Source organism: Apaloderma vittatum, unplaced genomic scaffold (genome assembly GCF_000703405.1).
Source record: "Apaloderma vittatum isolate BGI_N311 unplaced genomic scaffold, ASM70340v1 scaffold23032, whole genome shotgun sequence".
NCBI lineage: Eukaryota > Metazoa > Chordata > Aves > Trogoniformes > Trogonidae > Apaloderma > Apaloderma vittatum.
The window spans coordinates 802-12,805 of record NW_009703407.1 but is presented as its reverse complement, the minus strand read 5'-3'; the positions used below and the strand labels follow the sequence as shown (position 1 = coordinate 12,805).

The 12,004-nt window shown below is 39.9% G+C and overlaps 1 protein-coding gene across 1 annotated transcript; it reads left to right on the top strand.

The window, feature by feature from the left end:
- Window positions 1-466: 466 nt before the first annotated feature.
- Window positions 467-10,480, top strand: HMGXB4 (HMG box domain containing 4; the record flags this gene model as incomplete). The annotated part of the gene is made up of 10 exons (XM_009864627.1): window positions 467-689; window positions 1,999-2,074; window positions 2,971-3,875; window positions 4,146-4,157; window positions 5,322-5,403; window positions 5,922-5,986; window positions 6,280-6,385; window positions 6,930-7,099; window positions 8,283-8,405; window positions 10,305-10,480. Coding segments are annotated over 10 exons (1,807 nt in total), but the record flags the coding sequence as incomplete, so codon positions are not given.
- Between the last annotated feature and the right edge of the window lie 1,524 nt (window positions 10,481-12,004).

Genomic DNA, 12,004 nt, shown 5'->3' with positions numbered 1-12,004 from the left:
TACCCTCTGCAGCCCTTGCCAGGCCATGCAGTCAGAGTGGCAAAGAAAGCTACTGTGCTTGTGGAGCCCTTAAATTTAACCTGGCCAAGTTACTGGAGGATCCCAGGCCCTTGACTTCCAGGTGTAAAGTACTGGGGTTAGAACTTGAGAGAAATTGGTGGTATTTCTTAATGCAAACACCTTGATTGGGAACTCTGCCACTGCAGCCTTTCTTCTCCCTGCCAGGTCAATGGGATGGGAGACCAGGGGTAAGGATATGTGTAGTTGGTGACATTTGTCCAGTTGTTTTTAGGAAGAAATCTACAAGGGTTAAAAATGAAATATTGAGTGATTGTGTTAAAGTATTAAGCACTGAGCCGCATCCCTGTGGTCAGAGTACAGATTGTTATCTTTTAGGCCCCAACGCTGCTTGTGTTTTGTGCATCACTCTGTGCCAATATCCGGTGTTACCTTATTTCATGCATAGTCCACATGGTCTGTCGTTTCTTAATGGGATATTTAATTTCTTCCTTTTTTTCCCATTTCACGTAAATCTTAAAGAGTTCCGAGAGAGTGACCGAAGTGTTGATGACGCGGGGCTGGCGTCTGGCAGGATACAGCGAGAGAAAAAACGCTCTTACAAGGATCTGCAGCCAGAGGAAGACAAGATAGCAACTCAGGTCAGGAAGCCGTCAGAGAAAAGGTTGAAGGTATAAGGATGTGTGTAAAGCTGGTGATGGATTGGAATGGGTGGGTTTCCTGTTTATCTAGAAATGCATATAGAAGACAGCAAGAGCAGCTAATCTTGTCCTGTGTTGTTCAGCAACTCTCTTCGGGAAAAAGAGGGGGTCAGTCCCAATTACAACTGATTCTGATTTTTCTGGCCTCAGAAAATAGGGTAGTAGGGTGCTGTCCCAGTCTTGGTGTAGAACCTTGCAAGATAGAAGATAGCAGGAGTAACTTTCTACAGAAAAGAAAAAAAAAAAGAATTTATGGTTGTATAAATAGCCAGCAAAGGATGAATAATATTAACTGATGTGCTGTTGTCTTCCTGATTCTGCAGACAGCCTGAAACGGTAGCTCTTGAGAGGTATGAGCTTGCCCTATTCACCTCTTTGGGGCCTTAACTCTGAAATCACATAGCAACAACTTAAGTCTCTTCAAAACTTTCCTCTTTGAGCTGAAATTTCTGCTGTTAGTTCAAAGGTTACTGTCTTGTGATTATTTGTTTTTAGTCCGGAAAAGAAGTTCTAGTTTAAAATTAAAAACTTCTACCATGCAGATGGAATTCTGTTGAGCAGCTTAATTTTCAGATCATAAATTGGTCATGAGACAAATAATAATTAGGTGACATGACATATTAAGGACAATTTTTTGGCCTATCATTTTAACTGTCACCTCTGTGTACCTCCGTTGACTTTTATCTTTTTCAGCATATTAAAGATGAACTACTCACTTCTATTTTCAAGGCTTGACAGGCTATGCATGCTTATATATTTCTTAGCTTTATTGAGAGGTGGATGTCTGTCTTTTATCAACTCATCAGCTTATCTCCAAGAATGGTTTTCATTGCCCGTTTCTTAACACTGTCAAATGTGCTTTTTCAAGTTTTCTTGTGTGTTGCTCCTCTTACTTGGGGGAAGCTCCCATTAGACATCTGTCTTTGTTTCCTTATAGCCCTGTTGTGCTGCAGTGCCTACAGAAAGCTTGATGCCAGTTAGGTGGCTGATGTGCTGAAACCCATCCTGACTAACCATTTTTTTTATTCTCCCACCTATCTGTACCATGCTTTTTGTCTCTTACTTCAGACCTACACTGAGGGGTCTTGGGGACAGGGTACATTTCCTTTGCTTGTTTTAGCACGTAGAATAATGATCCTGGTTCATACCTAGGGTTCCTTGATGTTACAGTACAAATAACTCTTGGTATCTCCTAAAATTATTATCTATGTCAGTAGTCCATGCAAATCTCATATTATTTTCCTCTTCCTTGTCAGCAACTTTTTTCTTCTTATTCTAGGACAGTGAGGTTTTTTCAGGGGCAGAACCTCACAAAAAGAAGAGAAAGCACTCCTCGGATGAGTTCTGCTACAGAGGTAAGATAGTAATCAAAGCAGGGGAATGACTTTGAAGAAAGGATTCTGTTAAACCAGTGCCATCAAGCTTTGTGCTTTGCACTTCATGGGAGTAGAATACATCAACCTGTCTTAGAACAAGTCAACAGAAACCTGACAATGATCAGCACCAGACAGCAGATTAGGGAAAGATATTTTCAGAATCTATCTTAACAAGTTGCCTTTTCTTTGCCAAGCTGTAGTTTTCTAGTGCATGCCTTCTCTTCTGGCATTTGCTTTTCTTTCTTCCCTCTCGCATTACAAGCTGGAATTTTACTTGCAGACAGTATTACTTTCTCTGATTTTATAAAAATAGAGTTCATCGGGGTGAAAAATAAATGATTTTGAGTTCAGTTTAAATACAGAAACATTATTCTTATAATTAATAAGCTGTCCAAAAAATGGCGATTCTGTTCATAAAAGATTAAGAGGTTTAGGATTTACGTTTTGCCCAAAGAAAAGAGAAAGACAAATTGAAATTTCATCAAAATCTGGTTTTGCAATGAAAAAGCTTGTACTTTCAATTCATTAGTCTCACTTTGGCAAAAAATGTTTCAACCTTGCACTTGAGATGTAATTTCAGGCTCAATAAGATACATTTTCATCAAAATATGTTATTTCAAAACTGCAAGAACTTCACTACTCTGTCTCCCTGCCTTAAATTGTTTGACCAGCTCAGGCATTGCAACTCCTGATTTGTATGAGTAAGGCCATGCTGAGCTGGCTACAAGCTTCAGAGATCTTCTGTTTAAGTCAGAATGTAAATCTATTAGCTGCAGTCCTAAGTCTTGCAGGATTCCCCCTTCACTTCTTTGGGGTAGTGTAATACTGTCTTTAGGGGAATCGTCTTGATATACATTTCTCTTGATCTTTTTCAGGTGCTTCGCCTTTGGAACTACCATCAAAGAAGAAGAAAAAAGCAATTTCTAGCCCATCCTCAGCTGATACTACCATGGATGTACTCAAGTCTGTCACCTCACCTTTGGCCACAAGCTCAAAGTCTTCAAAGAGGACCTCTGAAAAATCATCTTATTCCTCCTCTGGCCATTCTGAAAGCAAAAAGGAGCACCACAAGAAGAAGCTGAGTGGGAGCAGCGGGGAGCACTCAGCAGATGATGGCAGCTTCCACAAATCTAAAAAAATGAAACCTCTCTACGTGAACACAGAGACACTTACTCTTCGTGAGCCTGATGGCTTGAAGATGAAGCTCATCCTTTCGCCAAAAGAGAAAAGTAGTGCAGCAGATGATGATTCTTTCTCCTACTCTTCAGCACCAGCAGCTGCAAAGAAATCTTCAAAGAAATCAGCTCGAGACGAGCAATTGGGTCACGAACTGCAAAGCTTCTTGAAGTCGTCGCGGAAGAAGCACAAACCACCTCAGGACTCGCATCCACCTTCTGAGAGTTTTGGTGCTGACACCTCCGTGTTTTCAGAGGGCCATGGGAGTGAGTATGAGGTTTCAGGTGTGGAGGTGCCTCCAGAATCTGGTTCCTCCTCTGGTGGAGAGTTGGAGGCTGGAGAGCTAGTGATAGATGACTCCTACCGGGAAATCAAGAAGAAGAAGAAATCAAAAAAAAGTAAGAAAAAAAAAGACAAGGAGAAACACAGAGAGAAGAAGCACTCTAAGTCTAAAAAGAGCTCTGGGCACAGTCCTGTGGCAGTAGCAGAAGTGTCACCACCACCTCTTCCCAGTACACCTTATGTTCTTCCTCCTCCTGCTGCTTTTCACTCAGATGGTCAAGGTGAGAAGAGGAGGAAAAAGGAAGACAAGGAGAAGGACAGAGCTGAGAAATGGGAAAAGGAAAGAGAAAAGGAAAAGGAAAGAGAAAGGGAAAAGGAAAGAGAAAAAGAAAGAGAAAAGGAACGAGAAAAGGAAAAGGAACGAGAAAAGGAAAAGGAACGAGAAAAGGAAAAGGAACGGGAAAAGGAAAAGGAAAGAGAAAAGGAAAAGGAAAGAGAAAAGGAAAAAGAAAGAGAAAAGGAAAAAGAAAGAGAAAAGGAAAAGGAAAGAGAAAAGGAAAAAGAAAGAGAAAAGGAAAGAGAAAGGGAAAAGGAAAGAGAAAAAGTAAGACAAAAATCGAGGGAAAATAGAAATTGGGTGGTGGGTGATTGTGGATTGTGCACTTGATTACAAAGGCATGTTAAACTGAAATACAAAGATAACTAACACCAGAAGTGATGGTTTCACTGAAGCACGTTTGGAAAAATATATGTCAGCAACTGTGATTTCTGTTTGTAGCAAAAGGAATATATATCGTTCTGATTTTGTGGCACAGGCAGTCTTTAATCAATAGAGGTTCTTTGAAAAAGTTTTATTTAATTTGCTTGGTACAGGTTATGTCCAAACACAACTGTGTCATTTTTAGAGGTAACCTGTTCTATCTATTGCCAAGCAGACTTTCAGACTAGTGATCTAGTCTGGAATCGAGCTCTAACCTGCAACCCATTTACTCCCACATTGAAGTGAAATTGTAAATTTTCCGCCACATTCCCAGTTTTTTCCTGTACTCATAAATTCAGTTTTCCGTGGTTAGTGTATAAAATTGTGAGTACCAGAAATGTTAGCTAACATATGAATAAGTTTACAGTTGATATAACTGTAGCTGTGTAAGCATATAAATGTGAAAAAATAGTTTCTCTATGTTCGGCTGGGCAAGAGTTTCTTTGAGCCCCGAAGTGGGCAGGTATAGCCCCAATCTGTTCAGCTGTTATTCTCTTCCATTTGGTAAGTTTTCTCTGACTGTAGCTCGGCAATTGCTTTCGTCTCTGCTGTCAACATACTTACACTGTTTATTTTCCTGCCCAGCTGAAGTGTTTTGTAAGGAATTGAACAAAACATTATGATAACAACTGAGTTGTTTCGACAGGTCTGTAATAGGCACTATGAATAGTATGACAGATACTTTTTTTAAATTGTTTTAAAACTGAGATATATTAACAGAGTTGTATGTTGATTCTGGATGTAGAATAGCAGGTTGTTACAACTTAGGAATGAAATGCATTGATACAGTTGTTGCAAGATAAGCCTTGTATTAAAACTGGTTCTGGCTGCTTGCTGTGCTTTCATAAACACTGAAGTTGACCCAGAACCTGTAAAACCTTGCTTTTTAGGTTCCTGATCAAAGCACCACATCTTTCTTAAGTCTTCAATAAATGACAGATTTTTATTGAATTCAAGTAGGTCTCATCATAACTAAAAATCTTTGTTTCCGTTTCTTCTTCTGCCTAGCCAAAGAAGAAAAATATGTCTGCCTATCAAGTGTTCTGTAAGGAGTATCGTACAAATATTGTGTCTGAGCACCCTGGAATAGGTGAGAGAATAATGTAGCCTTCTCATCTCTTGATTACATACCAGTTGGATTAATTAGCAGAACACATCATGTCTGTTTCATGCCAACCTCTTAATTTTGACAGTATGGAAAGAATCTGCCAATTTTCTTTGAATAAGAGGTGGAAAAGGGGACAGGAGTGGATTTCATGATTTGATGTCATTGCATTTTAACCAAGCTGTGAATCTGGATAGAGAAATTGCTACCTCTTGCTTCCTTTACTTAAAGAGTTGCCTTAATTGTGTCACTTGCCTGTATATATGCCTGTGACTTTTTATTCCCTGTATCTGCGTTTTTTCATTTTAAACAGTAATGGGAACACACACGGGCAATCGCTTTCAGGACTATGGAGATTTTCAGTTGTGGAATGTGTTGCTTCCTAAATGTCTGTGCATGGACCAGTAAATTTCTTACGTTCTCTTCATGATAAATGATTTCATAAATTATTTCCTTTGCTTTAAACACCTGTTTTAAACATTTTTCTTCTTTCTTTCTGCCAGATTTTGGAGAGCTAAGTAAAAAACTGGCAGAAGTGTGGAAGCAACTACCCGAGAAGGATAAACTGGTAAGTGTGTGTGAGATGTTTCTGTAAAATGATTCCTGTAAACTAGGTGCTTAGGTTGGAACATGCTGGCAGGATTGTCACCATACTGTGAAAAATGCTAATTATGCCCTCAAAGTATGTAATGGTGGAAAATACGGAAACCTTGCCTTCACGATCATAGAAACATCAGTTTTCTTCTCATGGTATTGCTTCATCGGTTAGCTATGTAACATCATCCTGCCCCAGGGCCTGGCATCAGGTAACAGAATTACCTAATGTTGTGAATCTCTCTTTTCATACCATGGCAACTGCAGATTTGGAAACAGAAAGCTCAGTATCTCCAACACAAGCAGAATAAAGCAGAGGCCACCACTGTGAAGAGAAAGGCATCATCTTCAGATGGTGCACCAAAAATAAAAGGCAAGTGTTGCACTTTTATTTGCTCTGGTCTTCTTTCTTGAACAGAGGAGATAGCGTAGCCTATGGAATAAGGAACAAAGGTCCTTTCCTGCTTCACACCCCTACTTGCTTTCTCACAAGTCTTGACATTTAATTTGTCATATTACTCAAAAAAATGTTCTGTGAGCGTTACAATGTCGTCAGCTTTTCAAAAAGGAAGATTTCTGTGTCTGATTTGTAGAGTGCTATTGGTTTTAGCAGTTTATGGATTGAAATGTAAACCAAGGAGAGGCAGCAGAGAAGTTCTAGTGAGATCAGCTTGCTCCAAGAGGGAAAAGGGTTGCTCTTGGCTTGCTATCTCTGTTTACCGAATATCCCAAATCAGATCTCCCAAATCGTCTTGAATTGAGGTAAATGCTTTGCACACATAGAAGGAGAGTTTTGACTCCAAATGCCACAGGACTATTTAAGCATCTCACGCCTTTGAGATTTGACCTTTACTAAGTAAGTAGACTTGTAAGGAGAATAATGGAAGAAGAGAATATGGAACTTTGTGTGTTTTCAGCTTCTCCGACGGGAGTGATTTCCCCTCACAAGAAATCCCCCACCAGCACTGTGGTAGTGTCTTCCTCACCAGCCAAAGTCCCTGAGACAGAACCTATCGATGTAGCTGCACACTTACAGTTGCTGGGTGAGTCCCTCAGCCTCATTGGACACCGACTGCAGGAAACAGAGGTGAGCCTGTAACCAGCGATGTCACAGTGATGTCATGTAATCTACACACGGGATTGGAAGGGATGATTATTTTATTTTACTAAGAAATTTAACCAATGCTTTTCTGTAAGGAAGAGAAATGAGAGGCGGCACACGTTTCTTTGATGCATTGCTGTTTTCAGTGAAATAAAACCCCTTGTTTCTCAGTAATCAGTAGGCACCAAAGAAAGGCAAATCCTTTGCAGCTCTCGGTCCTCAAAGACAATTCTAGTTCAGCAAACTTTTCAGTCTTTACTGTATGATCACCTTGGCTCTGGTACTTACTTGCTATCTTTGCCAGTCTCTGTTACTGTCTCAAGCCTTTTTACAAAACCATCAGCCTTTACCAAGATGTCTTTCACATGTCCTGATGCTTTTTCTGGCAGTAGCATCTTCCCAGTGCTTTAGATAGGAGCTACTATTGTTTCAACTTACCCAGTAGCGTAGAAGTTTTCACATTTTAATGGTTTTCTGCTGTTAGGAGGTAGTGATTCTATGCACACACACACACATGCACTTTCAGAACTCAGCCCAGCCTGTAAGAAGAACATATATTTGGCTCAAATAGTCATTGAATTTTATGGCTAGCGTGTTCACCTCATCCCACTGTATTTGCTTGTTTTATCAGCAGTGACATAAATGTTCTTGCATTTTGTTTCTGTTGTGACTGACTGAGGTCATTCTTCACAGGAGCAACCAGAGTGAAATCTTGCCATTTACAGAAAGGCACACAAACAAATTCTCCTTCCTGAAATTATATCACTAACTAAAGCATTTGTTACAGACTTAGGTTTTCTTAGATTTCAATTGTAAAACTGTTACTGTCTTTGAGACTCCAGTAGTTAAACAAAATAGATGGTATGAAATGGCAAATAAATTACATTATAATAAATAGTGAAATTAAGTGTTTTATGCAACTGACAACTTTCTGACCTTTTCTGTTCCCTACTTTTTTCCTGCACCAATACGTTGCCTACGGAATTCTTCATTTTTTGAGCCAGCAGTCTAGCCATGAAGCACGTGGCATAGTTCTGTTACTGTGTAAATAATGAAAGTGGACTAGAGGAGTGAAGATCCTATATCTGCATGAGAATCAACGCAGTTTTGAAAGAACTATAATTTCCACTACTCAGCCCTATCCAATTTTTTCTTTCTTTACTTCCAGGGAATGGTGGCTGTTTCAGGAAGCTTGTCAGTACTTCTGGATTCAATCATCTGTGCTTTGGGCCCATTAACATGTCTGACCACACAACTACCTGAGTTGAACGGCTGCCCTAAGCACGTTTTGGTGAGTCGCTTGTGGTTATTCTCATTCTAGCACTGTTAATTTCAGTAGAGTCCAGCTAGAGGGTTTTTTTTAATGAATGAGTCTTAACGATGTGGTTATAATTCCAGTGCAATAAGAAAATTGTCTTTGTCATACACTTGAATATTTCTGGAAATTCTTTCAGATGTTACTGTTGTATGATACTGTGCATCTTTTTTTCTCATGGGCATCTGACCCAATATTTGTCGTATTGATTGTAGTGTGTGTAGGTCCTGTTCTAGTGACTAAATCGATCCATTTGGATCCAATAAAAGTGCCTGTACATATACCACTATTTTTGGAAAGTTCTGATTTTCCATAAAAATAAAAAGCACCTTCTAGTCCCTTTGTATTCTTTAGCATACATAACTTGTGATCTCAGGATTCCTAATGTGATTGAGTAGGGCCTTTTAAGGAACTGCATAATGACAGGCTCTTTTCCACTTTAAACTACACTTAATATTAAGCCCTGATTTAGCAACAGCTTTTGGCATCTATGTAGTGTGTTGTGGGCACGGATTAGAATGGCAGCAGTGTGAAAGGAATTAGGAGTCACACCTCCAACAGAAGGCATGAATAAAGCAGCAAAGGCGAGGAGCAGAAATAAAAAAATAAATATATAGGCTGCAAAAGTTAAGGGATTAAAAAAATCTGGGAGAGGAAACAAAAATGGGATATGAATTGGTATGTTATAGTAGGGCAGCTCAAACATTGATTCTTCCTGAGAACAGACTGTAACATGACAACAAAGTTGACGGCTTAGGCTGGGAGCTCCCACAACCTGGCTGTGTGCACAAAAGCTGAGTCAGCAGGGTGTTCCCATCCTAAGCCTTGGAAAAACATGCTATGCTTTTTTTCCTTCTTGTCTGCCAAGTGGGCTCGGAGCAATGGCACCACGTGGCTAATGGTGCGTATATTGGAAATTCGGTAAACTTATTGTACTAAGGAGCAATGGAGCTTTGGGTGGATTAGGGTGTTTACCCTTTACTTCTGAAAACTGATATTCAGACTTGATAATAAATAAATTATTGTGGTTTTTACCATCAGATACATACTGAGAGTGGTGGTTTAAGACGTGGATAAAATTTTCAGTGGTCGTGTTGAATGTAGCCTGCAATTTGTCCTTTCAGTCAGTAGGTGGCATTGTTAAATTCCAGAATCGCAACTGGTGCGGCTCCAGCTCCTCAAGGAATTAAAAGGTGGTATTTCTGAGGCAGCCTTCAGCCACCCAGTAAACCGTGAGCTTACTGAAATGCTACATTTGAAGAACATACAGATAATATACGTCTGGTTTTTGTTTTCTAATATGCACGAGAAGGACTCTTACTCTCAGAATTCTGTTTTGCAAGGAAAACTGGAGGACATTGCTCTTTCCCCATCTGACACTGTGTTAGTGGGTGTGTTTAAGGATTTTTCTCTTTACTTTTATACTACAGAAATTCATAAAGGCCTTGTGACTGTAAAGTCAAGTAATTTTTTTTTTATGTCTGTATATGCTACAACTTTGATCATTTTGCTCAGCTCCCTCATCACTAGTGTTTCCTGTGGTTGATGTGATATGATCAATGTGGCTTCTTTCAAATTCAGAGATAGAGTATGAGGTTAATAAAGAGGAGGTCACTTGAGGAGAACCTCAAGGAATTTCCTTGTTTTCAGGTGCTTGCTAATACTGAGGCTACCTTTATGTTTAGTTAACGTAAAATTCAAAAAATGTGAAAATAAGCCTAGCAGTGGTGGTGATGACTAGGCAGATTTGGTTGTCTCATCATCTGGTAACTTGTAAGACAAGTGAACATGATTAATACCCTTTTCTGTGTCATTTTTTTAAGGATTTTGAGTCATTACTTGACACTAAAAAAAATACTGAATTTCCTTTCCCAGTCAAACACACTGGACAACATCGCCTACATCATGCCTGGACTTTGATGGGAAAGGATCCTGGGATGTTCTCAACCTCTGCATAGCTGACTTGTGTACATATGTGCTACACCGGCACTCCCAAAGGGCTCCGTGTGTAGGATTTTAAAGTTTTATATCTGTATAGTATATACATAGGATTGTAACTATTTGATTTCTGTTTTATGAAAAATTGTGAAGTTAAGCTGAGAAAAAACCCTTTTGTGTTGGTAGGTGAAATGTCCTGTAATCCGAAAGTATTTTGAAGAATTCAGAGAGCTTTGGAGATGCTCGCCTTAAATTCAGATCCTTTAGTGGAGGGAGGCAGCCAGAGAATAGACTTCTGGAGCTAAAGAAAAAAACATCATGAGCGGGGTTATTGAAACAGGTAGCTCAGGGAGGTTGTTGACTCTCCATTGTTGATGATACTCAAAAAGCGAATGAGCACCCTGTTCTAGTTGGACTTCCTTTAAATCGGGGGGTGGACCAGAGGACAGCCTGATATCCCTTCCAACCTAAAGTATTCTGATACTCTGTGGGCAGGTAGACATACTATAATAATGTATTTTGGACCAAGGAATAGAACTGAACTTTTCACCAGCCCTATTTCTAACTTTTTTCAGTTTAAAATCTACTGCTTGAGGGGAAGGCAGGATGACTGATCAAAGCTACAAAGGTCTTTGCCTCTTGGTCATTTCTTCCAACCACATTCCCTCCCTTCTCCTCAGTCAGTAGTAACGAAGTTGTCAGCGTCAGCCGCCTGGTCTATTAGCTGGCATTTGAAGTAAAGTGGAAGACGACAACAAACTTGTGGACTTGCACCAAAGTTGTCCTTAGCACAATATATCAACCAGCTGCATTGGCTTGAGAGAATGAACCTCCTGCTGATTTCTCCAGGGTATGACCAGCCCGCTTGGACGGAGAGGAGCGTGAAAGCAGATGGGAAAAACTTGGATTGCTTCTGCCCATCTCATGCCTGTTTCATGAACAGACGACTTTGGTTTCTGAGATCGCTCACCCCCATCCCTTTCACTAGCAGTATTGAAAGAGCTGTGGTGCTGCTGTGAGGCAGTGACTAATGATCAGTTTGAAGCAGTTACAGCTGAGTAAGGCACATGTGGGTTCATTGGACTGATTCCCCTTCCTTCCAGCCACATACTTGGTGTTTGGTTTTCTGCTCCGCTTGAAGAGGAGCCGCAGGAGAGCATTTGGTTCTCATATAGGCTTTTTGTGTGTCTGCGTGTACGTGTATGTGGTCTTCATATCATATGTATTTAACTTCTATCAGTATGTGTAACAGATTTTAATTTATCCTGTATATTTCTCTGTGTGTGTGTGTGTGTATGTATGTATATATATATATATACACATAATTTAAAAGCAGAAAACCCTCCCTTCACCAACAGTGGGTGGAAAATATGAATCAAGTTTGCCTCACCCGACTTCCTGCAAGAATCAGCTGTGGGCAGAGTTGTAAGCTTTGGCATTGTATGGGGCAAAACCAGGAAGATTTTCAGTGTTTGTAGAAACAGCCTATCTCATGAAGGTCAGTAGAAAAACTGATATATAATTTGACTCAAGCCTTTCCAGCCTTATAACATAGAAGTTTTGAAATGACAAAAAGGGCACTTTACCTCCAGTCTGAAGTCTAGCTTTTGTTTTTCATAGCAGCTGGAAATGAGCTG